We start from the raw sequence: 27,249 nt of genomic DNA on the forward strand, positions 1-27,249 counted from the left end.
TGGATAGACATTTAAATATACACGTGAACAATATTTTGCATTTACAGTGCTTAACAGTTCAATTGATCTATTGTCAACTTTTTTCTGATTTTTCTACTTTATCCTAAACCAACAAGTTAAATTAAGTAGAAATTAAATAGAAACGACTCTAGGCATTTTTTTCAAGGTAGGTTTTATTTAAAAAGTTTAGTTTCCCCTCACCGGACTGGGCTATTATTTCCCCATAACTTTATTTGTGACAGACAAATGAGGGCAAATGATGATGTAAATGTAGCTACCGTGTGGCGCTGATGTGATTAATCGCGAGCTTTTGTTCTGAAGGCCCATACAACCACCGGAAGTGAAGATGTTTGCCAACCGCCAATAAACTGAAGAAGAAGAAGAAGGATACACCGGAAGTGATTTTCTACTAGCGACAGAAGCTACACGAGTAAACTTTAGTTTTCTTGTTTTCTGTGAATTAAGTTAGCCCATTAAGACACTCCTATGAGCATACCAAGAGTAATAGCATAATCTCTAAAAATTACTGTTGATTTTCTTGATAGTATTTTCGTGATTTTGTTTTCGCTGCATATCCTCCCGGAAGCAACAACCTCTCCGAGTGCTAGCTTAGCCTGTTAGCTGTTAGCAGATATGAAGACAGCAAGTTAGGCTCTTTAATGGTGAAAATCGAGCCTCTGGCGGAGTTTGAGGAGAGAAACGTTTCTGCTGCGATAAGACCCCGAAACTCTGTGACGTAACGGTACGCAAAGCATTGTGGGTAGCAGTGGCGGGCTAGCTATTGTAAATGCTCGCACGAGCCGATCGGATGCCCAAAAGTTGTCGCGTGATTAATTATCGTCGTGGTGGAAACAGAGTCGGCTTTGATCAGTTTCTGTTTTGGAATCATCAGAGTTGGGAGTTTCTGATTTTACGCGGAGGAGATGGACGGCGTGGGCTGCAACGGTCAGGACAACAAATGCCACATTTGAACACGCAGTCGGGCACATGCTGGTGTGTTCCAAGCATTTCCTTAAACCGGTTATGAAGCTCTAAATCACTGAAGCGGCAGATCAGCGAGATTTTTCCTCACAGGTGATGTCCACATAGCTATTTAAGTTATTACTTGTGATATTTTTTTTCGGTCTCCTACCCGCATCACTCGTATTTAGCGTTCGTAACATCCATTGTAACAAATCGATCTCGCTGACCTGGCTTTCCCAGTGACGTCACACAGTGAGTCTGCAACCCGGAAGTCGGCACCCGCTATACTGTCTAAATTGCTATAACGGCTTTTTTACAAGATGCCTCGTCGTTGTGTCGCTATGCACTGTTCCCACGAAGATGGAAGATTGTATGAGTGGCCAAAGGACAGACTTAGAGCCCGTTTGTGGACGAAATTCGTTCAGACAAAACGTATGGGCTTCAAAGTCAATAGGAAAGTTGTCACACGCCCACTTCTCTGCTATCGTCATTTTAAAGAGGACTGCTTTCTAAATTTAAAACAATATCAGTCAGGATACGCCAAAAGGTAAGTTGTAACATGATGACTCTATAGGCATACTCAACATTTGAATTGGATTTTTATTTATCTCCCTTTTCCAATTATTCCCAGGCTGCTTCTTAATTCCACGGCAGTACCAACTATTCACATGCCACGCCCAACAGGGGATGGTGGTGCGTCTTCAGAAGCTGCTTCATCACCGGTGACCAGTACCCCTCGCTCCCCTCGATCTGCCTACGAAAAAAGGGAACACCAGCGGCAAATCGATGATGCTATAAATGAGTCTGCCATGTGGGGTAATATTTCATAAAGAAAATGATGTCAACATACGAAAAAATATTTGAACTGCGTAGTTAAAAGAAAAAAACCTGTCCTACCATTCATCTAATCTCCCGACGTCCAATCCCCACTCCTTGTCCGACTCGCAAGGCTGTTGTTCGTCCGCTGCTTTCTCTACATCTGAAACGTCTGGGTCGAACATGTGAGGCTCGAGACACAAATTATCTTCCTCCGATACATCAGAATGGTCACCTGGTAGGAATCGCTCGGTTGAAGTCGAAATTTCACTTTCAGATTTCTCGTTGTCGCTGTCGCATGCAGTGCTGTAATCCGCCATGTTTATACGAACGGTCACGGTGTGACGTCACGACTTCCGGGTTGGAGGGCGATTGAAACGTGGTCAGAATCTTTTCCGATTTTCTCTTGTGTGAAAAATTTAAAAAAATAAATAAAACGATGGTATATTTATACATTCATATATATATATATATATATATATATATATATATATATATATATATATATATATATATATATATATATATATATATAACACAACACACGTAAGGTTAAGTTAAACTAACAGACGCTTCATAACCGCTTTAAAGGTATGTTTGCATTAAACATCCTCAGTGGTTCACAGTGGCCATTTGTTTTGTGTCAATCAAAGCATTAAACACGTTTAGAAAGAAACTTAACTGTTGTCTGTTTCATTTAAAGATATGATGGCAACTAGTTCAGCTACATTTACATTTAATCAACATCAAAAGAGCAATTATCTATCTATCTTTCTATCTATCTGTTTGCAGGCAGGCCTGCATCTGAAATGAAGGAGTGTGATCCTGACTGGACAACTTCTCTAAACCTTGATCATGCTGGGGTAAAAGCTGTTGGCCCGGCCAAATTTGATCTTCTTCGTGGGACGGGGAAGACTTTAAAGCAACGCCAGGCAACATCTCCTCTTCCTACGTCTTCTGGGTCAGATATGGATGATGAAGCCATGTTTCCTGCAGGTTTAAAAATAGAAAGCCAGAGACTTGAGGCAAATAGTGAAAGGTATGGATGATTGCCATTGGTCTCTCTTTTACTGTTTGATTTGTTATCCTCTCTTCCATTGCCGTGACGTTTGATTTGGTTCGAAATTATGGTCTGTAGAAAATGCAATGCAAATGTGCATCCAAAATGCGTCTCTCTACAGTGTCATTTATTTTAGGTACAAAAGGAAAAGGAGGAGACCTGGTCCTTGTGACACTCCGGAACAAGAAGAAGAATACAGCATGGACCATTGTTCAGGTACAACCATATTTTGTTAAATAACTAACAGTTAGGGATCCCATGGATGTGAAATTCCTAAAATATTTATTGAATGAGAAACAAAATAACGGGCTGGCAATATGAAATCAACATTTTAAAACAATATTAAAAACTAGTTACGATTTGAATAAGAAAGGGAAAATAAATGCATGATATACCACATACATGCAGTGCAAACAGAATTTTGTCATCCTATTATTATTATTATTATTATTATTACATAATACATAGGGCTGGGCGATAAATCGATTTAATTGATTAATTCGAATTTACAATTCTTTAAGATTTCATTTTTGGAAAATCTGGATTTTATTTTGCCAATACACTCATTGGGTTTCCATGAAGAGAACAGCATGTGATGCTGAATATATGTTTAGACAAATGTATTGTCAAAATATTGTTAAGTGGAAACTTTTTTTACCAGCATGGACCATTGCTCCCTTCATTTACTTATTTGCTTTTTTTTTTAAACTTAGTTTGATGTTCACAAGTGCATTGAAGCCTGTTCTTAGCTCAATGTGTAATGCCACTAGCAGCAAATGTTTTGTTATATTTTCATTGTTTATAATGGCACGGCTGCCATCTTGTTTTACAAGCATGTTTCACAGCTTGTTTTTAGTTGCACTTTGAATTCAGCTCAACTCCCTGACGAAATGCTTGACATAAAAGCAAGGTTTTAAAATAATTTCTTTAATCTCTTTTTATGAAACAAAAAGGAGGCAAAAAAAATCGATTAAAAGCATATATTCACAACAGGCTTCATCGGGATACTAGTTCCCTAGAGAGTCATTTTTTTATCGCTAAAAGGCACACAGCGCTCAGTGGCCTCTGCTTTCACTCCTACTCCTCTTGTCTGCCTTATCTCCTGCACTGTGGTCCAGTGTTCCTACTACAATACATCTTAGGAAGCTATAAACGTTAGCAGAGTTTCACCTTCACTGTGGATCTTTTCATAGGAAGCGGTTTGCTACAGTAGCTTTCGTCTCTGCAGGAGAACCTTTCACAGCTGCCGTTATGTCCTAACAAGACTAAACCTAAAAACTTTTTTTTATCATTTTATCATTTATTTCTAGATTGATGACAGACTGAACAAACAGCTTTGAAAAGTCTACCGTAAACTAGCATTTTACTTCGTCTTACAGCAGATTATCAGATAAAAAGCAGCGGTTAGAACAGGGGTGTCAAACTCATTTTGGTTGAGGGGCCGCATACAGCTTAATCTGATCTCAAGAGGGCCACACGAGTAAACTCATTGCAAGATTAAATAGAACTAATAAATGTGGACTTGTTGTTGATTTTTATATTAAGTGTATTTCACTTTTGCACAATATATTATGAATAACCTCAGCGTTTTTAAGAAAAGTATGTGCAATTTCAACAATACTTTTACTCAGTTAAACATTTACTTGTGCATTATGCATAAGAACTGATCACATTGATTGTACAATGTTGAAAAACATTTATTCACATTTTTTGGAACTTAAAAACACTGTCCTACATGACAAAATACATCAAACAGATAAAAATTAAGAAATTATTTAAAATTTTCCACACCTGAAGCTTAATCTCGCCCCTCGTGGACAATATAGGAACTGCATATTTTCAATTAATTAATAATTGTTTTATCATTCTCTTCCTTTTATCTCCTCTTTCTTTCACCTTTTGTTTTTTCTTCTTGTTCTTCCTTTCCTCTCCTACTTTCCCATTGTAGTGTCCATATCATTTGAGATATTCCCCGCATGAATCATAATAAAACTATTCACATTCATAAATCAAGCAGAGCACTATGGCAAAAGCAGTACTGCTCCACTTGTGAAAGTCAAATCTGATGAGCTCTTTTTGGCATTAAGACAACAATTCTTATTGCCACATTGCCAGAGAGGACACTGGGGAAATTTTATATATATATATATATATATATATATATATATATATATATATATATATATATATATATATATATATATATATATATATATATATATATATATATATGGATCCGGCCCGTGGGCCGTATTTTTGACACCCCTGGGTTAGAATCTCTTTCTCTGTTTACGGCAGTCAGTTTAAAACAAGTGGCATTTCTGTGTTTTACTGTAGTTTCTGTTCTTATTGTCAGCTTCCCTGTTTCCTTCATGCTATCTCATTTGGCACAAAACCTTTTTCTATAACTAGTGAATCTTTGGATTTCGTGCAGATGTCCTGAAGCTGGTGGTGATCGAAGAGGAGCTCCCTGCAGAGGAGCAGAACCAGAGTCCCATGCCGGTCCAGGAGGACCAAAAGCCCCCACAGATTAAAGTGGAGCAGGAGGACCAAAAGCCCCCACAGATTAAAGTGGAGCAGGAGGACCAAAAGCCCCCACAGATTAAAGAGGAGCAGGAGGACACTGAAATTATGCAGTTCACCTTCGATTCTGTGACCGTTAAGATTGAAGATCATGAAGAGAAACCTCATATCCCAGACCTCCTTTACAGTCAACCTGTGGAGAACACAGACTTTGTGGGAACAAATCAATGTTTAGAATCAGACGACGAAGACAAAACCTGTAATTCTTCTTCAGAGACAGACGTCAGTGACGGACACTGTGAGGAAAGTGAAGCCCAGCCAGCTACAGACCCATCTGCTGTTTGTAAACAAAGATGGCCGCACGCCAACCGTAGCAACGAAACAATGGCGGGAAGCAGAGGGTTAATAAAACACGCGAGTGCGTTATCAGCGAAAGGTGGTGTAGCCTACTTTAAAAAACTAACTTTAACAAATGGAAAACGGCTTCGTGATCCACGGAAAATTACTGTATGGAAGGATGACGTGAAAACATGGCCAAATATTCAGTGGTCTGATATTTATACATATTTGGTGGAAAAAACTCGCATGTACACAAGAGAGGAACTACGAGCCTACAAATCGCTTGATGCGTATGACTACATGATCGGCGGACATCTAAAGAAGGTGACATATCATGACCTTGACTCTGAGTTTTGTGTCCTCAAGTCTGAAAGTAAACAGCAAAAGACGACGACGTACAACGCTTGGGTCATCATCAATAAAGCGGATAACTACATTCTCAGTGCAGACTGCACCTGTATGGTGGGGTAGGTATTACCTAATGTTTTAGACTTGGATATTCTGCTGTTATTTACAACCAAAGCTTAACTGCACATGGTTAGGATACATTTAAAGGTAGAGTCTGCAATTTTTCCGGAAGTTTCCCCCAAAGTCCCTTTTTGAATACCTGCTCTTCCACTCCTCAGGGGGAGCGTGTGAATTATTTTTTTCAAATCCACTCTGGGTCTTAATTCTTTCTTCTTCTCTTAAACTTGTAAGCGGTTTGCTTCTTTCCACTCTCGGCCATGTTCAAAGTATACGGTGAGAGCAGCGGAGCTACATTCAACAGCTAACGGCTAAGCTAACCGGATACATAAACACTAGAAGGCAAGGCAAATTTATTTATATAGCACAATTCAGTACAAGACAATACAAAGTGCTTTACATGATTAAGATATAGCAAAAATAATAAAATGTAGATAGAAAATAGAATAAAAGCAAGTAGGGATAGAATGTAGTAACAAAAAAGAACATTAAAAACAGTAAAACTGTTTAACTAGAACAGTCAAAGGCAATTTTAAACAGATGTGTTTTTAATCTTGATTTAAAAGAACAGTTTTCTGGAAGTTTCTTCCAGATAAGTGGAGTATAGGAACTAAATGCTGCTTCTCCATGTTTGGTTCTGGTTCTAGGTATGCAGAGTAGGCTGGAGCCAGAAGACCTTAATGGTCTGGAGGGTTGATACACTTGATACACTGATAAGTGTATCAAGTGTATCAACCCTCCAAGTCTGTGATGTATTTAGGTGCTAAGCCATTCAGGGATTTATAAACTAACAGAAGTATTTTAAAGTCTATTCTCTGAGATACAGGGAGCCATGGAAGGACTTTAGAACTGGGGTGATGTGCTCTACTTTCTTAGTCTTAGTGAGGACGCGGGCAGCAGCGTTCTGGATCAGCTGCAGCTGTCTGATCCACTTTTTAGGCAGACCTGTGAAAACACCGTTGCAGTAATCAATTCGACTAAAAATAAACGCATGGATTAGTTTTTCCAGATCCTGCTGAGACATTAGTCCTTTAATCCTAGAAGTGGCAGGACCAAAACTCTGACACATTCCTGCTCTTCGGCGCAAAGAGCAGTGATTGGTTAACGTTTCAACAGGTCTGCAGCTCTCACAGAGATTTTTTTTACCTCCTTTTTCTGAATACATAATGTATTGACTACTTTCAGGATGGAAGGACAATTTTACCCAGTATAATAAAAAGGGTTTTTTGAACAGCTTTAGGCAAGGCAAAGGCAAATTTATTTGTATAGCAGATTTCAGTACAGAGACAATGCAAAGTGCTTTACATGATTAGAATATAGGGGGGGAAAAACAGAATAATAGGTGGTTTTTTTTTCCACTGTCGCTTCATGCTTGCTCAGTATGAGGGATTGCTGCAAAGCCATGGACAATGCAGACGACTCTCCCTGTAGCTCTATGCTTCTACAGGAGTGAATGCTGCTTGTCAAGACTTGATGCAATCTACTGGTTCCCTTAATATTGGACATTTTTGACCAATCTGTATAATATGATTGATTTTGACTTTGTAAAGTGCCTTGAGATTACATGTTTCATGAATTGGCGCTATATAAATAAAATTGAATTGAATAAAAGCAAGTAGGGATAAAATGTAGAAACAAAATAGAACATGGGAAAATAGAAACTCAAAGCAAACATTAAAAACAGTTTGACTACAAAGTTGAACTAATGATGTTTCAGTAATACAGTTTAACTAGAACAGTCGAAGGCAGTCCTAAACAAATGTTTTTTTAGTCTTGATTTAAAGGAACTCAGGCTTTCCGTGCTTTTACAGTTTTCTGGAAGTTTGTTCCAGATAAGTGGAGCCTAGGAACTATGCGTCACTTTAATACAACTAGAATCAATAAACATGTTCGTAATTTTAAAAAACTTAGCTGAGAGCAAGTATTAACTTCTATCCCTGGACGTAACATTAAAATGCATTTGTCTAATAATATACTTTCCCTGTTTTTTCTTTTTCATCTTTTTAGTCATGGATATTGCTGCAGCCACGTAGCTGCGATACTCTTCAAAATAGAGCTCTGTGTGAGAATGGGAGAGACCGGTAAAGCAGAAGTTGCCTCTGGAGTCTGCACGCTGAAAGACAGTAGCAAGGAAGTCCAACCAGCGCCGTTGAGGGAAATCAGCTTCCACAGATCTAAGCAGCTCAAAAGGCGTCTTCCAGGAACATCAAAAATTGGCCCAAACAGGGTCGCACTCCGAGGTAAATATAACTTTCTGTGGCTCAAGATGTACATTCTGTGATAGAAGCACAATTTACATTTCCGTTTGCACAAATTTTAAATGTTAGGGTGAAAATGGAACTCATTTAGGGGCCGTCTGAGCCCTGCTTTTACATTGTCTTTTCATTCCTTAAGACGTGAATATTATACAGTACAGTGACTGTTTTTGTTGCTCTGTCATTAGTTCTGACACTTGACGACATACTGGAACTGCATGCCGTGGAGCCAGACGCTGCGGTGCTGACAAGTCTGGACAGCAGCGACACCGACACTGCATCGTCTGGCGAACATGACGAGTCGGACGACGATTCAGATGACGATTCAGACGACACCAACGAGGAACAGACAGACTAACCTCTTTGACGCATCACTTAGGGACCTCTCACCTCAGGAATCACCGGTGAGAAGTAATCAAAGATTTTAAAGAAATGAATGTCAAAGGGAGCGGTACATCCATAGGGCTAGTCGGATCACAAGCAGCAAAAGAAGTAGTTCATTGTGCAACACGTCATTAAAAAAAAAGACAGAGATTCTGCAGGAGACCACGTCCAAGTCAAAAGCACAAGTGTTTTATCTCAAGCGTGTTACCTGAACTCCTAAGAAGAAAATAAGACCCTTTCTTGAAGTGTAAGAGAGTATATAATAGGCCAGATTTTGGGAAAATGATCTGCTGTGTCGAATGGAACAACTATTTCCACCACAGCTGTGCAAAAGGACGGCAGCAATGTTCTGTCAGGAATGCCAGAGAGTAAGCTTGAATGTCAAATGCTACTGGAGTTTTAAAACTAAGAAGTACTGAGTGTTATGTTGTAGACTTTTAATGCTTAACAGTTATCACCAAAGTTGATTGTTTTTTTTTTTTTAAAGTTTGTCATTAATTTTTTTTATAAAAAGACACTTGTCAACTACCAGTAATTGGTCCTACAGTAGCATCTGATTGCAATATTTTATCTTTTATAACGTGCAAACAGAGGCTACTGATACTACTGGAAAGCCCTACCAGCATTGACGCTGAATGGGAAAAATAAACTTAATTTTCCTTACCTTTTGGTGGTGTTTATTATTATTCCATACAATACATATTAAAATAACATTTATCAGGTTGTATGTATCCTTTTGGTGAAATGTTCAGGAAACAGTACTGTTATATATGTAAGTGGAACGTATTGGCTGATAAAAAAAATCAGCTAATACCGCATCCTTTGGCTCCAAAAGTTATAAGAAACTAGTGCCCGTGTTCACAAAGAATCCTAAAACCAAAAGTAGGTCCTAGTGAAATCATCTTAGAAAATAAATTTCTCAAATTCTAAGGTTTTACCTAAGAGAGCGTCTAAAGTGGGGGAAAAAATGTTAGTAGTGAGGAGGACTTTTAGTGAGCCTAAGATTGTCTGAAGGAGGAAAGAAGGTGGAAACCTTTCTGGGTTAGGTTAAAGTTCACATCTGCATCTTGATGCACCGTAAAATATGCAATTTTTTTTTACCCTTAGGCCCTTCATTTATAAATTTTAAATGGAAGCCATGTTCTGTAACTCGTCTGTTTCCTGTAAACGTCCAGCAGCTGTTGGTGATCAGAGAGGAGCCTCCTGCCGAGGAGCAGAAGCCCCCACAGATTAAAGAGAAACAGGTGGGGGAGGGAGATCACAGAGTCAAAACCTCGGCTCCATGAGCTTCATCACAGCCAAACCGAGGAAAACAGAAACTTTGTGGCACCAGAAACATCAATATTTAGAATCAGATGGTGAAGATGAAACTTCAGGCGCTTCTGGAGTCTTCAGAGTCGGACGTCTGTGATGGAAACTGGGAGGAGAGCAGGGAAGCTGGGACAAATTATCCTTTTTGTGAGCGGGGTAAGAAGCTGCACCGCTGGTCTGAGTGTAGTAAACGTTTCAGCCGCAGAAGATATTTGTTAGAACATGACAAAATCCACACAGGAGAAAAAAACCTTTCAGCTGCTCCACCTGTGACAGAACGTTGACATGGAAACAGTCTTTGAAACTACATCTAAGAGCACGCAGCGAAGGAAAAACCTTTCAGCTGCTCTGTCTGTAGCAAAGCTTTTGCTATGAAGGCACAGAAAGCCACAGAAAGGTCCACAATTGGCATAGACCTTTCAGATGTCCTGTCTGTAACGCAGCTTTTAAATGGAAGAGCAATTTATTGCCACATATAAGGATCCGACGAATGGCCTTACATCTGCTCTGTCTGTAAGGCGGCTTTCAAAAGGAAACATACGTGGAACACCCAAGAACCCACACCGGGGAGAAGCCTGACAGTTGCTCTGTCTGTGGAAAGAGTTTTGCTAATTGTAAGGCTAACCTGTCACATGAGACGTCACACGGGAAGCTTTAAAGCGCTGTACAAATGCAAGTCATTTGCCAGGTTTTTTCTTTTATGGATTAGATTAAGAAATGCTCGAGTTGCTTCGTCGGTCCACATTTAGCTTTCGTTGCTTCCAGCCCTCTTTTTGAGTGTTATGGGAGCATCCTTGAAAACGCCACAAGCAGAAACAGCGGATCAGTCATGTGAGGTAAACGTTATACTCAATAGCAGGAAATCTACTATTGGTTATGTTTTTATTGATTATTTTTTCAAATGGATGTCTTTGCCTTTCGGACAAACTGGCCAATGTGAGAATTTATCTAATATTTTACCCCTGTTATAGAGTTGTATTTCTCGATTACAATCTTGACAAAACAATGAATTAAAAACAGTGTTGATCATTTTAGGATCAGGATTTTACATGCGTGAGAGAGAGTCAATTGAATTTAAATAAACAATCAAACTTGTTTCTTTTTTTAAATATATCTATTTTTAATTTATTAATTTAATAATATGTAATACCACATGTCTTTGTTTAAGAGCATAAAACAAAGTATTCCAGCATGAAAGTTTGTATTGATGTACATATTTAATAATATGCCATACCATATGTTTCTGTTAAATAGCATGAAACAAATTATTTTAATATGAAATCATGTACTTGTTATACATGAATATGCCATGTGTCTGTCTTTGTTAAACAGCATGAAACAAAGTATTTCAGTGTGAAATCACGTACTTATACATTAATATACCTTATGTCTGTCTGTAAAGAGCATAAAGCAACGTAGCATGATTTTTTTTTTTTATGTGTTACAGCATCCTGTATCACAACCCCATCTCTGCCGTTTGTAACAAACCAAACCGTGTGAAAATCGGGTACAAATTCAGGGAGTTGTGATTTATTTTAGATGGGAAATCAGCTTCTTCGATACTGGGGTCGCATGAGACACCAACCCAAGATGACGGTCGCGCGTCTACCTAACTGCCACTCACAATATGGCGGCGACGTCAGTTCGTCTTGCGTTCGATCCGACCACCAACGGAAATGACTTCTGCAAGCAGTAGCTTCCAGGCGGACACAGCAACGTTTCAGTGTGAAATTGTAATGTTGATTCGGCTTCCCGGGTGTGTCGTAAACATATTTACGTCTCTGTGCGTTTTAATGGAGGCGTAAAGTTTTAACAGCATCATCGTTAGTCTCTGTTGGCTACAAAAGCCCCCAGTGTTAGCTTAGCATGTTAGCTGAAAGTAGACAGCACTGGGCAACACAGCGAGTCGTAGGGACTCTTTGGTGGAGGGCGGACTGTGTTTCTGATGGAGTTTAAGGAGAGAATCGCTTCAGCATTTACGAAGGTCGAGAAAAGGCAGTTAACAGATGAAGCAACCAACACACCGTGAGCAGATGGGCTCTCAGTTTGAAGGTGATCTACTTCATTCTTTGACAGCATTTTACACTGCAAAAACAGAACTAAAAATAAGTAAAAATGTCTTTAAATGAGTGTGTTTGTCCTTGATTTGAGCAGGTAAACAAGATGATTTGCCAATGAAATAAGATTTTTCCACTTTAAATAGGAACAATTCATCTCCATCATCTTATTTCAAGTGCAGGATGTCTAATTATCTTATTTTAGGGGTAAAGATACTCATTCCATTGGCAGATCATCTTATTTACTGGCTCAAATCAAGGACAAATAGACTAACTTTAAGAACATTTTACTTGTTTTTAGATACATTTTTGCAGTGTACTAAGAATAGTTTCTCTTGACTATCAGATACTAAACCAACCCTAAGCAAAACAGCATTCTGACATTTAGAAACAAGGCGCCCAAACGAGCTGAATTCATAACTGAGGCTACATGTAGACCTGATTTAGACCTGGGTCCATTTGAAATCAGAAACGTGCCCATCTTACATATTTTTACACAGATTTCAATCACATTTAAACTGACCATTTAAATATCCAACACAATTAGTTGAAAATTTGGACCACGTTCAAATTTTAAAGATCATACACTAAGCACGAAGGCATTATGTTAAGGCAACACCAATTTGTTAAAGAAATTTGCATTTGTCTTCATTTTTGAGCTAATAATTTAGACAATATTGGTAGCTAGGAAGACATATTTCTATATAGTTGTTTTAATGGACTGGCTAATTATAAGCAATTTTTCGTCTTGACGTTGAGTTAATTTTCGTTAAAGGAAAATGCTAATTGAATGAATCACAATTTTCAATCAAAACTATTAAAGTCATAGGCTATATAGTGCTAAAACCTTTGAAGTAAACTCACCCACCCCAGGTTTCTAGGCAGAAGATAAATTACATTTAATTCTTAATTTAAAAAAAGTCAGTCCTACAGGAATGAATGCAAAAGATCGTCGGGGACAGCTAAAGAGTCATACCCTTTGACAGTGTTTGAATTTTTTTTTTTTTTTTACCCCTTACAGATTTATTATGTATTTTGCTGCACTTGTTTCACATCATGAAACAAATTTGTTATTAGACAGAAACGAACCAGAGTAAACAGAAAGTCAATTTTCTAAATATTCCATTTTTTGGGGAGAAAAAATTCTTAATGTGCAGAATATTATCAGTTTTCTTTGTTGTGCTTTTTTTTTAAATACAATAACACAAGTACAACAGCCTGATAGCTGGTTATTCTGCCGGGCTGTCTGCTTAGTTAGAGCCAGCAGTCAGCCGTTTAAGAAAACATGTTGCTTATATCATCCAAACTGCAGTTTTAAAGCATGGTTACATTTAAGGAGTGATGAAGAAAACATGTTCAGTTTCCATGCCACGACTGTCTTGTCTACAGTACAAATATTTCCAAATAGCTCATTCCTGTGAGAATGAGAAAAAACATCAGATGTACCTTTCAGTCAGCTGACCAACAGTGTGTAGCAACAGGTGTATGAGGAGCAGCACTGTATGTTATGCTCTTTACAGTCAGAGAAATTTTACGATGAAATTTTTGTTTTGATTTTGAAGCTGAAACTTTTTCAAACATTGGTAAATGTTGATACCGGGAACCAAACCATGCATATTTCTTACCGAAGACAATGAATAGATTATAGAACATTACATTAAATCATCAATTGTTACAGATAAATTCTTCTATATTTCATCTTAAATTGAAGCATAGAAGAGGACTTCATCTAAATAATTTTTTGTGTGAAAGCATTTTCATTAATTTATTAAATTCACAGTTTAAACACAAGCATGACATAATTGTGGTCATAACAGCAGATTATTGAACATTTTACATTTTTATAGTTTAATTTGTGAGACTGGAATAATTTGGACTAAATTTAGTACTTATTGCAATGACATTAGAGGTGTTTTCGGTTACTATCCATGTTTATATTTCCTGCAGACAACCAGCAGCTGTCAGTGATCAAGGACGAGCTTCCTGCTGAAGACCAGGTGCCCCCACAGATTAAAGAGGAACAGGAGGAGAATGAGATCAGTGAGTCAGCATTAAATCCCGTCCCTGTGAAGAGTGAAGATGACGAAGAGAAACCTCAGCTTCCAGAACTGCATCACAGCCAGACTGGGGAGAACGCTGCTGGACAAAGACCCAATCCAGACGAATGTTTAGAATCAGATGGTGAAGACAGAACTTTAGATTCTTCTTCCGAGTCTTCAGAGACGGACGTCAGTGATGGAAACTGGGAGGAGAGCAGTGAAACCCAGTCAGGTTTAGACTCTGTGAAGCACAAAGTCCCTGTTGGGGATAGAAAAACTCAGAAAGGTAAAAAGATCCACATTTGCTCTGAGTGTGGGAAAACATTCAGCCGCAAACCAAATTTGTTAGAACACAACAGGATCCACACTGGAGAGAAACCTTTCAGCTGCTCCGTCTGTGGCAAAACCTTTACATGGAAACAGTCTTTGACACAACATATGAGAACGCACAGCGAAGGAAAACCTTTCAGTTGCTCAGTCTGCGACAAATCTTACACTTCTAAGGGGAACCTAATGGAACACACAAAAGTCCACACTGGGGAACGACCTTTCAAATGTTCTGTCTGTAGCGCAGCCTTTAAAAGGAAGAACAATTTAATAGAACACGTAAGGATCCACACTGGGGAGAGGCCGTTCAGCTGCTCCGTCTGTAACAAAGCTTTTACCTCTAAAGGAAACTTGATAGAACACACAAAAGTTCACACAGGGAAAAGACCTTTTAGATGTTCTCTCTGTAATGCAGCTTTTAAAAATAAACACACCTTGGTAGAACACACAAGGACCCACACCGGGGAGAGGCCGTTCAGCTGCTCCGTCTGCAGCCGAACCTTCGGCCACAAGTCATATCTTGCCGTTCACATGAGAGATCACACGGAAGAGAAACCTTACAGTTGTTCTTTTTGCAAGGCAGCGTTCAAAAGGAAATTCACTTTAGTGGAACACACAAAAACCCACACCGGGGAGAAACCCTACAGTTGCTCCGTTTGCGGCAAGAGCTTCGCTCACTGTCTGAGTCTAACCTGTCACATGAGGAGTCACACAGGAGAGAAACCCTACAGCTGCTCCGTCTGCAAAGCAACGTTCAGATGGAGACAAGCATTTGTGAAACACACAAGTACCCATACGGTGGAATGACCTCTTACCTGCTCACACTACAATTATGGCTTTAGTTAGCTTTAAATGGCCTATTCACATACTATGTCCATAAAAATCACAGAAAACTATATATTGGTTTTCAAATAAAGCAACAGATGCTGAGCCGTCGTCCTGCTAGTGTTTACTTAGTCCTTTTTGAGCATGGAAAGAACTTTCCACCGGGCACCATCAGCACACGTAAACATTGTTGTACCATCTGCCAACAGTCCTGCCGAACTATCAGAAAGCAAGATGGCAGCAGTTGACACAGTAAGAGCCAGCAGGCCGTCCTGCAATGCCTCGCAGTCAAGCTACAACTCGGCCTGGTCCCAGCCCAACCCGAACTACAGGGTTAGATTACTCAACCTCATTATTTATGGTGTTATATACATGAGGTAAATGTGTGTTTTATACAGTACAATATCAACAACAAAAATGAACAACACTGAAATAATGGTAGCCAGTAAACAGATGGTTGAATAGAGACAAATTTACTGGGTTAATACGCAGGACAATTTGTTTGTTTTGTTTTGATTGTCAGAGTCTGCTGTTCATTAGAGCGATGGCTTGTGGGAAGAAACTGTTGTGGCGTACAGTGCTCTGTAGCACCTACCAGAGGGGAGAAGCTGGAGCAGGTTGTGGCCGGGGTTGAGGTGGATCTGCAGTGATGTTTTTTTTGTCTGTTTCCTGACTTTGGAAAGGTACAGGACCTGAATGGACGACTGGTTGGCCCTGATGATCTTTTCTACAGTCTTGACCATCCGTTGCACTCTGACCCTGTCCTGTTTGGTGGCAGATCCAAACTAGACGGTGACAAATTAGTAGAGGACAGACTGGATGAAGGCTGTGTAGAAGTGAGCCAGCAGCTTCTTAGACTCCTTGTTATTGGAAATATATATACAAAAGTGATTTGTTTGCTGTGACAAAATGTTTATAATTGAATCTGAATCTTAAATCACATTGTAATGAAGTGGATTGATTTGAATAAAATTCTGACCCAACTGGACTCTATATACTTGGGTATGAACTGGATCTTTTTGTCTTTTCGAATACATTGAGATTACATTTGCTGGGAATTAGTGCTATTTAATTTGGACACATCTAACTAAATGTAAATAGGGCTGGATGATAATTCAATAACAATATATTTTTACCAATAGACGTATATTGATGATAGAAAAAGGGGTCAGTCAAAATTTCAATAGAATAAGAGTTTTCCTTCCTTTTGCATTTTAGCCATGTAGGTTATTACAATCATTACATCCTCCCAACCAATCACAAATGCAAAACCAGGATCCCTTTTTTAAAAACTAGCAATTTCGGTAAAAAGTTGGTTTAAGATAAAGTTAAGTTTGAATTCAGTGTTTGTGTGTTCTGCATCTAAAAATAGGTCGCTATAAGCAACAGTATAAAATGGTCAGGGCTGCACTTAATGTTTTGAATTCGATCAATTTGATTTATATTTTATCGATATGATTTTTTTTTTTATATTGTCCAGCCCTAAATGCAAATATCATTAAATAGTTAAGATACATTTTCAACTGAAACCGAATAGTTGGGGTTAAAAAATGATTAAATGTTCATTGGTACCTATAGGTGGCCCACATGACACTATGTGAAGTGTTTATCAGCTTTTATTTTTAACTGAATATTTTTTATAGTGAGAGACGGAACGTTATCTGTTTCATTGCACGCAACTATTTATCTTTTTATTAGTAGTCCAGGATTTAACAGTAGTGCAGCGCTGTATGGGTCAGAACGAGCTTTTATTTTGAAGGCCAGCATCACCCGACCTCCAACGGAAGTGGTTGTCTCCTAGAGGCAGAAGCTCCGTTGTCAAGGTTCTGTTTCCATATTTCAGTGTGCGAAATTTTCATTATGGTACTCTTCCTAAGATGGAGAGCAGACTGTGGTTCTGATCCATTTTAAGGGTAAAAAAATCTCAGAACTTCAGAGCTTTGGGGAGAAGTCAGCTATAAGAGACGGAGGAACCAACACACGTTGAACAGATGAGCGCTCAGATTGAAGGTAATTGTCTATTTCATTCTTTGACTGCATTTTACTAACACTAATAATTAGTTGTTGTTGTTGTTTTTTTTTTTACTACATTATAAATATAAACCCAGCCCTAAGTAAAACAGCATTCTGGTCTTTGGAAAGGTGCCCAGTGAGCAATAGACCCAGATTCAACATTAAGGCTACATGTAGATCCAGGGATGGACTGGGTCTACAAAGCAGTCCTGGACTTTGAAGCATTGGAAATAAAAATCTACTGACTTGAGGTGAATGAGGAAGTAAATGCTGGATATGGGACACAACTTGGTCCGTGATTCCAAACAGTGATAGCCAACTTAGCGACTCAACTAACAAACAGATCCCAATGGACATGAGAAAAAAAAAACCTTCCTGCCAACTTCATTTGAACTTTCTGGGCACAAGGTCAAAAGATCAAGAAAGGAGCAACATAGAAAGGTCAGTAAAGTTGTAAACCTCCCAGACCATAAGCTTATGCCAGCTGTTAATATATACATCTCCAGACAACAATGAAAGGTATGACAACACTCTTTGTTCTAAACAGTCTTCTCCTATGCTGCCAGAGAAAGTGCAAACCAAAAGGCCACAAACCTCAATATTGTGCATCGCAGCTGTAAATGGGATTAAACACTTCTGTAACAAAGCAAAGCAAAACAAAGAAGTGATCTATGACTATAACCTGGGCCCTATATCTCAGAGATCATTCTAAAGATCATCAAAGAGCCCCCGACTCTGGAAAAACTCATATTACACACTGAAGCCTTGGGTGATGTTGTCGAGATAATAAAAAATCAGCATTGAAAGAGGATTATATTGTATAGAAATTACATTAGAGGTGTTTTTGGTTACTATCCGTGTTTGTATTTTCTACAGACGTCCAGCAGCTGTCAGTGATCAAGGACGAGATTCCTGATGAGGAGCAGAACTGCTGTCACACACTGAACCAGGAGGACCAGAAGTTCCCACAGATTAAAGAGGAAAAGGAGGAGAATGAGATCAGTGAGTCAGCATTAAATCCCGTCCCTGTGAGGAGCGAAGATGATGAAGAGAAACCTCAGCTCCCAGAACTGCCTCACAGCCAGACTGAGGAGAACTCTGCTGGACAAAGACCCAATCCAGATGAATGTTTAGAATCAGATGGTGAAGACAGAACTTTAGATTCTTCTTCAGAGTCTTCAGAGACGGACGTCAGTGATGGAAACTGGGAGGAGAGCGGTGAAACCCAGTCAGGTTTAGACTCTGTGAAGCGCAAAGTCCCTGTTGGGGAGAGAAAAACGCAGAAAGGTAAAAAGATACACATGTGCTCTGAGTGTGGGAAAACATTCAGCCGCAAACCAAATTTGTTAGAACACAACAGGATCCACACTGGAGAGAAACCTTTCAGCTGCTCCATCTGTAACAAAGCTTTTACCTCTAAAGGAAACTTAAGATCACATACAAAAGTTCACACAGAGGAAAGACCCTTTAGATGTTCTGTCTGTAACGCAGCTTTTAAAATTAAACGAACCTTGGGAGAACACACAAAAACCCACACGGGGGAGAAGCCGTTCAGCTGCTCGCTCTGCGGCCGAAGTTATAGTCGCAAGTCATATCTTACGGTTCACATGAGAGATCACGGAGAAGAGAAACCTTACAGCTGCTCCGTCTGTAAGGCGGCTTTCAAGAGGAAATCCACTTTAGTGGAGCACAAAAAAACCCACACTGGGGAGAAGCCATTCAGCTGCTCCGTCTGTGAAAAAACCTTCACACGGAGACAGTCGTTGACACTACATGAGAACGCACAGTGAAGGAAAAGCTTTCAGCTGTCCGGTCTGTAGCGCCGCTTTTAAAAGGAAGACCAGTTTAACAGAACACATAAGGATCCACACAAGGAGAGAAGCTGTTCAGCGGCTCCGTCTCTAACAAAGCTTTTACTTTTAAAGGGAACTTTGTAGAACTTACAAAAGTTCTCAAAGAGGAAAGTCTTTTTAAATATTCTGTCTGTATTGCAGGTTTTAAACATAAACACGCCTTGGTAGAACACACAAAAACCCACACAGAGTAGAAGCCGCATATACACACACATATATATATATATATATATATATATATATATATATATATATATATATATATATATATATATATATATATATATATATATATATATATATATATATATAATACAATTCAAGTAAAGTAAATAAAAATGTGTTAGGGTTATATTTCTGGAGGTCTTTTTTTTATGAGTATAAAGAAAAGTTAGAGGTGACTGAATGTATCAAGATGCATCTTCACTCCTCTGTTCAACCCCACACCACCTGCAACCCTGAAACAACCAATCAGACTCCCTGCCTGCTGCAGACTTCTACACAATAACAGAAAAGGTGTACAGACTGGGTATCTACTGGTTTTGTTGGCTAGGGCATGAGCTATCAGTTTCTACTTTGTATAAACAGGAAAACGACCTCTGTGCACATGAGGCAAGTAGAGCTCGTTTAAATGATACCAGGGAGAGCTTCAAGTATATCCTCTATCATAGGCATCATAAGAGCATCTGCTACTCATGAATGTGTATTTAATTCATAAAAAAGAAAAAGAGAAAAACTATCCTGTGATACATTGGATCTCGACCTGAAGAGAAGAAGTTTGTCTGCAACAAAACTCCTTTTTAAATAGACTTTGAAACCAATTTGTGATTGGATCATATTGGAGTAAGCTGGTTTCCTAATAATTAAATCGGGACAGAATTAGGTTCTGATTGTCTTGTTAAATGTTGGAAGATGCAGTCTGTTGTGAATATGTGCAATGCAAATAAACTGAATTATTGGACAGCAGAAGACTGGCGTAAAGTTATTTCCCATGATTATTTGGGATATCAAGAAAAGTATCTTCACTCATAGTTTATGAAGAAGAAAGCAATCTGATACAATCCATCTGTTAAGATGCTTCTAACTTCAAAGGAGTGAACTTCATCTTAATTGAGCATTCTCTATTAAGATGACACACTAATAGAAAGATTCACACTACTTGAAAAATGAATAGGTGCATATTTATAAAATTGTGAAAGTCTTTTAACAATGGTTTTCTGCAAAAAAAAACAAAAACAAAAAAACACACACAAAAAAACAACAACACAGGTTTTTATCAAAAGTTGTGAACAAAAGGTCAGTACCAAAATAAATTTAGTACAGATTATGGGTGGATCTTACAGAAACCAAAGTTCACATTGTCTACTTTATGTCTGATGTATTTTTGGCTGCATAAATTCTATGAAAGAAAAAAAATCCTTAACCATGTTTGGAATTAAGTAATGCATAGATAGACACTATAGATCTCTTTCCATATTATATCATCCACACAGTTTCAAAAAGCAGAAAAATAGAATAAGTTGTTAGATTATGACATAGAATATGATCACCAACCAGTCAATCGATTGTCAAATTGACTTTTCAATTTAAGAATTGATTGGGTTATTCTGGGTTGATGGGTTGAGTGGTCATCTTGCAATCGGAAGATTGTGGGTTTGGTGTATGAATTATTGGTGTGTGAATGTGAGATCAATTGGGTTAATGTGGCTATAGTGTACAGCGTTTTGAGTGGTCAGTATGACTGGAAAAGCGCCATATAAATTCAGTCCATTTACTTTCCCACAAACCACAGAGTAATAAGCGTTACACCCGCGCCTCTGTTTGTAAAACAGCTTTTCAAAGAAAATTAATTTATCTGCTGCACATTTGAAGTCAAGCTGTGAAGAAATATTTGTTGTTGGATCTGAATCTATTTCATAGGATGGCATTGGAATAGTCTGGATTGATTTGAATTAAATTCTGACCAAATTGCACTCTATATAACTGGGGATAAACTGGATATTTGTGTCTTTTTTAAAATACATTGCATTACAATAAATCCGTTTGTTGGGAATTGGTGCTATATAAACATAAGCACAGCTATTTAAATTTGAGTATTATTTAATAATTTCAGATGTTGATTACCTTTAATCTAGAACAGATTGGTGCCAACTGAAACAGAAATGAGCATGGTAGGCTACTCTAGGTGTCTATTTATAGGTGGTCCACATAACACTCTGTCAAGTGTTGTTAAATTTAAGCTTTTATTTTGAACTCAATAAATTTTATAACGACAGACGTAACATTATTGGTTCCATTTTACTAAACTATTCCGCTCTGTATAGTGTTTACGCGTTGGATATTTGGTTCAGCGCTCTTATCCAGATCGAGCTTTTATTTTGAAGGCTAGTATTACCAACGGAAGTAAATGTCTCCTAGCAGCAGAAGCTCCGTCGTCAAGGTTTTGTTTCCATCTTATTATGCGACATTTCCATTTTGGCAGTCTTCCAAATATAAAATATTCATACTATAGTAGTTAGTGTTTCTTACGCGTAATCCAAGAGTTTTTTATGGTTAGATTCCCTCCCGGAAGTAACGGAAGCCCCGAGTGTTAGCTTAGCATGTTAGCTGGAAACGACACCGCCGAGGACGCAGTAAGGAAGCTGCGGGTGTTGGCTTAGCCCGTTAGCCTGAACCAGGCAGCACCGAGGAGCACAGCGAGGTTCTGATGGAGAACAGTTTGTGTTTGTGTGATTGTGGCTGTAAGGAGAGGAAACTTTCTGCTTAGATTTCGAGAAAACCTTTGAAGGTTGAAGAAATGGAGGAACCGACGGACAGGGAGCAGATGGGCTCTCAGGTTAATGGTAATTATCTTCTTCTGCAGCTCTTTAAATGTTTGCATGCAACATGACTGGGTTACTCCTACAAAAAAATAAACAACAACAGCGCATTTAACATTAAAACTTCGGCCAGATATAAGGCGAAGCAAATATATAAAAAAATTAAAATCATGATTTCCCGTTCTGAGAGGAAGGTAAAAAGTAAAAGTTATAAAATTCATATAGTCTGGTATAAATCTGTAAAAGTGGAATGAGGTAGTATAGACCGAGGTGTGTTTATTTATTTATTGTGCAGATGGGGGTGCAGATAGAACTATCATATTTACAATATGTTGCCCTAAAGTTGTTGTTCTGTAATAAACATATCGTCGTTGTTCTCTGTTTTACTTATCTTGTATTTTGTTTCTCAAAGCTTAAAAACCATCAGTACCACCTAAAGATCGCAATATCTCCCATTGAAAAGCGTCAACCCGGCTGCACTAATTTGTTTTAACTGAATATTTGTTTCGGTTTATTACATCAGATTATTATTATTGTATTTTTTTATCCAGTCTGTTTTTTGTTCCGTTATGTTTTTGTTACTAATAAAACTTAAATAGACAAGTTATATCATTGGAATAAATGGAAATTGAGTCGAAAAAGAATTGGAAAGGGGTGTTTGAGAAAGTGTTGGTTCAAGAGCTTCAAAGTGTAACAACAAAATAAACTTTTTTTGCAGACAAACTGGATAAACTGGCCCTACGGGTTCTACTTAGGGCTGGGCGATATGACTTAAAAATAAAATCTCAGTTTGTATTATACTAATCTGATTAATAGTCCTTTTTTCTCCCTCCTTTTCATATCACAAAAGAAATTAAAGAAATTATTTGAAAGACTTGCTTTTAGGTCAAGCATTTCGTCCTGGAGTTGACCTGAATGCAAAGTGCAACTAAATACAAGCTGTCAAACATGCTTGTAAAAAGAGATGGCTGCCCTGCCATTGTAAACAAAAAAAAATATAACAAAATGTTGCTGCCAGTGGTATTACACAATGAGCTAAGAACAGGTTTCATTTGTGTAACTTTAAACTAACTTAGAAAAATATGTGAGTAAATTAAAGTGCCTCGTATTATGGTAAAAGTTTCCTCTTTACAATATTTTGACAGTATATTTTCCTAAACATATATTCAGCAAATTGGCTTCCCTAAATTGTCCTTAGGTGTAAGTGTGTGTGTGAATGGTTGTTTGTCCTGTTTGTCTCTCTGTGTTGCCCTGCGACAGACTGGCGACCTGTCCAGGTGTACCCCGCCTCTCGCCCATTGACAGCTGGAGATAGGCACCAGCAACCCCCGCGACCCCATGAGGGATAAAGCGGTTTGGAAAATGGATGGATGGATATATTCAGCATTGCATGCTGTTCTCTCCATGGAAACCCAGTGGGTGCACTGGGAAAATAAAATCCAGATTTTCCAAAAATTAAATCCTAAAAAATTGTAAATTCAAAAATCAAATCAATTAATAGCCGAGCTCTAGCTCTACTTTAATATTACCATGATTTTTCTTTAAAAAAAAACCTGCTCACTGCTCCCTAAGGAATAGGAATAGACCACTCTGTAGGTCTATAAGAGCAAATATTTATTTAAATGTAAATCTGTTAAGTGTACTGAAACATCAAACAAGCAATACATTTTTTAGTAGTGCAAGAAAAGCTGATCATAATCAAAAAAATCACCAGCGTCTTAATGACACAATATTACAGACGTGTTGAGCCGAAGGTGACATATTCAGGATCATTGCAGCAAATAAGTGCATTTTTTTTTTTACACTTCAAGGCCTCAAAACTAGATAAGGTGCGAAATTAATTTTGTTATTGATACGTTTAACTTGAGAGCCGTTTACTGTAACATAGGGCTGGACGATATAGAAAAAAAACATTGATAAAATAGAAATCATATTGATCAATATAAATAATTATCAACAAATTCAAAACATATATTTTAAGTGCAGCCCTGCTGTTGTTTAATGACTTATTTTTAGATACAAAACACACAAACACTGAATTCAAACTCAAACCTTTTATCCAACCAACGTTTTACCAAAACTGCAAGTTTTAAAAAAGAAAAAAGAACGTGTGTTCTCAAACTCTTTGAAATGGGTGGAGCTTGGTTTCTGGGTCTGCGTTGTGATTGGTTGGGAGGATGTAATGACTGTAATATTAACCTACATGATGTAAAAGGAAGGAAAACTTTTAATCTATTGAAATTTTTATTGACCATTTGTTTTTCTATCATTGATATACGTCTGTCAATCGATATATATTGTTATTGAATTATTGTCCAGCCCTAGTGTAACATGTCTGTTTCCTGCAGACGTCCTGCAGCTGGTGGTGGTTAAAGAGGAGCTCCCTGCTGAGGACGAGAACTGGAGTCCCAGGGCGGACCAGGAAGACCAGAAGCCCCCAAAGGTGAAAGAGGAACCTGAGGACTCTGAAATTACAACGTTTGTTTTCGATCCTGTCGCTGTGAAGGGCGAAGAGGAAGAGGAGAAACCTCAGCTCCCAGAGCTTCATCACAGTCAAACCGAAGAGAACGGAGTGTCTGTGGAACCAGAACTAGAACCCGATCCAGATGAGTCTTTAGACTCGACCCCCGAAGAGAAAACTTCTGATTCTGAGACGGACATCAGTGATGGAAACTGGGAGGAGAGCCTTCAAAGTCAGTCAGGCTTAGACCCGGCGACTAATAAGGAAGTCCCAGTTCGTCATACCTGCTCCGAATGCGGGAAAACCTTCAGCCGTAGACAATATTTGTCAGAACACAACCGTATCCACACAGGCGTGAAACCTTTCATCTGCTCCGTCTGTAGTAGAGCTTTTACCTGGAAAAACGGATTGGTGCGACACATGAGAGCTCACAGCGGGGAAAAACCTTTCAGCTGCCCCGTCTGTAGCAAAACGTTCTCTTCCAAAAAATACCTAATGGAGCACTCTAAGGTCCACTCCGGCGAAAGACCTTACAGCTGCTCCGTCTGTAACGCAGCTTTCAAAAGAACGCACACCTTGAAAGAACACACAAGAACCCACACCGGAGAGAGACCTCACACTTGCTCCATCTGCGGCCTGAGCTTCAGGTACAGGTCCTATCTGGTTGTTCACGTGAGGGGCCACGCGGAGGAAAAGCCGTTCAGCTGTCCTACCTGTAAAGCAACGTTTAAAAGGAAGTTCAACTTAGATGAACACATCAGAACCCACACCGGGGAGAAGCCTTTCAGCTGCTCGCTGTGTAGTAAGAGCTACGCGCGCCACATTAGCCTGTCGCGTCACATGAGGTGTCACACAGGAGAAAGACCTTACAGCTGCTCCACCTGTCAGGCGACGTTCAGATGGAGACATGCATTCGTGAACCACACAAAGATCCATCCGGTCAAATAACCTTCACTAAGCTTCACTCTGTCTCTGCTGTTGGAGTTCAGAGTCATACGACTTTTGAAAACAGGTTTTCAAAGGAAATAAACCCTATCCACCTTATTTTCAACAGAAATACGGAGACAGCGAGTTTACCTTTTTTTGTGCGAGACTTCCGGTCGGTCACTTCCTGTCACCAGCAACTAGGGCTGAACAATTAATCGCATTTTCAATATAATAGTGATTTAAAAGAACACAATTTCCAAATCGCAGAGATCTGCAATTTTTTTGTAACAATTAGTGAATCAGACACGTCCTTTAAGTGTTGGTAAACTGTTTAAAGTGGGTTTGCCTCCACATGGAAGGGAAGACAGTTGCAGCAGTGAGATAATCTAATTTTATTACTTGTTATAGAGTTTATATAATCAGACATAGCATTAAGTTCTGGTCAATCAGTTTAATACATAGACTTGCTTGTTGGTTGCACTTTATGTACAACAAGGATTGATGTCCAATTAAATTAAAAGCTGTTCTCTTGAATAATATTCTGATCAATAGAAACAATAAAAGTTCATGTTTAAAATAGTCCTTGTTTACAAACATCTTTATTTAGAGGCCATTTTTATTGCTTGTGGTTAATGCAGAGAAAAGTCAAAATTGCAATTTTGATTGAAATATATTGTTGGTAGAACGCGATCATTACTGCTCCGAGTTTAGATGCTGTGGGTCTTTTAGCAACTAACCCACATGGCGAGGAAACAAATTGATTTGTTGTTTGTATATATTTTAAAACACAATAAACACAAATTAAACTGGAAAAAAAACCCCGCATTAAATCGCAATATTAAGAAAAAAAAATCGCAATTAGATTATTTGCCAAAATCGTTCAGCCCTACCAGCAACTAGCTGAAAAGCGACTTCGTACCAAATTACTCGTCATTAAGACTTCGAGAAAGACCGGGATCGTTTGTCCAGTTACAGGTTGTCATAAAAAACTGGTGTAAAAGAAATGTTTACGTGGAGCAGGAGTGTTTTAATCATCGTACAAGAGCTGTGGATGCGAGGCGTCCACTGTGGAGGTTCGCTTCGGTACATTCGCATTGCAGAGCCGTCCACACCAAGTGACAGCACAAAATGGTTAAACATGTCCTCGTACGTTTTATGAGGCCACTTCTTTATATCGTCCTCTCAGTCATGAATAGTTTGAGGCTGTGGCACTGATCTGCCACTTCCATCGCTCTGCAATTTTTTGGAAATGTTGCCGTGACAGTTTATCCTTTCAGTCAAGCTAATGTTATTTGGCCGAGGGAAGCGCTGAAACGGAAGTGCCGCACAAAAAAAAAACAGAAGTTGGACCCATAGTTACTTCCGCGTTCGAAAATAAGGTGGACAGGAGGACATTGAAAGGAATGCAGCAGCAAAATAGGCTACGTTCACTCTGCAGGGAAACGCGACCCAAATCTGTATGTTTTGTGGCGGTGTGAACGACCCAATTCCGATCTTTTAACCCCAAAGAAAATCCCGATTTGTGCCACTTCCATATGTACTAATTCAGATACTTATCGGATATTTTTCAAAGCGTCCACGATTAGAACGGTCATTTTCCATTTTATCCGTCTTTCCTGTCACTCTAACCAGCAGTAGCAGTTAGCGCTCCATAGAAGACCATTAATAGCTGTGCTGCTTTCTTCTTACTGTTTCTTGCTAGGATGTAGGGCTGGGAGATTAATCGGATATTGATCTTGATTACAATTTTGTGTTTCCAACGAACTTAAAAACGTAACGATCGATATTTGTTCCTTCTTGGTTCACTCTCCT

General features: G+C 38.8%; 4 protein-coding genes across 13 annotated transcripts; all 4 read left to right on the top strand.

The window, feature by feature from the left end:
* Positions 1 to 362: 362 nt before the first annotated feature.
* Positions 363 to 9,138, top strand: LOC110369563 (bromodomain adjacent to zinc finger domain protein 2B). Of its 10 annotated transcripts, XM_021324888.2 has the most exons (8): positions 363 to 742; positions 893 to 1,510; positions 1,595 to 1,779; positions 2,572 to 2,818; positions 2,961 to 3,055; positions 5,274 to 6,168; positions 8,174 to 8,406; positions 8,610 to 9,138. In XM_021324888.2, exons 2-8 carry the CDS (start codon positions 1,284 to 1,286, stop codon positions 8,777 to 8,779), a joined length of 2,052 nt encoding a protein of 683 aa, XP_021180563.2. In that variant the 5' UTR covers positions 363 to 742; positions 893 to 1,283; the 3' UTR covers positions 8,780 to 9,138. The 10 variants fall into 10 exon arrangements, with proteins under 10 accessions (XP_021180563.2, XP_021180562.2, XP_021180565.2 ...); XM_021324887.2 differs by having other exon boundaries at positions 363 to 1,510; XM_021324890.2 differs by having other exon boundaries at positions 364 to 1,510; positions 2,976 to 3,055.
* A 2,639-nt stretch (positions 9,139 to 11,777) lies between these two features.
* LOC110366361 (zinc finger protein OZF) lies at positions 11,778 to 16,378 on the top strand. The gene is made up of 2 exons (XM_012879274.3): positions 11,778 to 12,168; positions 14,121 to 16,378. Exons 1-2 carry the CDS (start codon positions 12,123 to 12,125, stop codon positions 15,344 to 15,346), a joined length of 1,272 nt encoding a protein of 423 aa, XP_012734728.2. The 5' UTR covers positions 11,778 to 12,122; the 3' UTR covers positions 15,347 to 16,378.
* Positions 16,379 to 17,019: 641 nt separating this feature from the next.
* LOC110369566 (oocyte zinc finger protein XlCOF19-like) lies at positions 17,020 to 19,424 on the top strand. Its single transcript, XM_021324919.2, has 2 exons — positions 17,020 to 17,374; positions 18,254 to 19,424. Exons 1-2 carry the CDS (start codon positions 17,356 to 17,358, stop codon positions 19,165 to 19,167), a joined length of 933 nt encoding a protein of 310 aa, XP_021180594.2. The 5' UTR covers positions 17,020 to 17,355; the 3' UTR covers positions 19,168 to 19,424.
* Positions 19,425 to 21,611: 2,187 nt separating this feature from the next.
* Positions 21,612 to 25,810, top strand: LOC118556515 (gastrula zinc finger protein XlCGF8.2DB-like). Its single transcript, XM_036145442.1, has 2 exons — positions 21,612 to 22,073; positions 24,398 to 25,810. Exons 1-2 carry the CDS (start codon positions 22,028 to 22,030, stop codon positions 25,456 to 25,458), a joined length of 1,107 nt encoding a protein of 368 aa, XP_036001335.1. The 5' UTR covers positions 21,612 to 22,027; the 3' UTR covers positions 25,459 to 25,810.
* The last annotated feature ends 1,439 nt before the right edge of the window (positions 25,811 to 27,249 follow it).

The sequence above is a fragment of the Fundulus heteroclitus genome, chromosome 13 (genome assembly GCF_011125445.2).
Source record: "Fundulus heteroclitus isolate FHET01 chromosome 13, MU-UCD_Fhet_4.1, whole genome shotgun sequence".
Lineage (NCBI taxonomy): Eukaryota > Metazoa > Chordata > Actinopteri > Cyprinodontiformes > Fundulidae > Fundulus > Fundulus heteroclitus.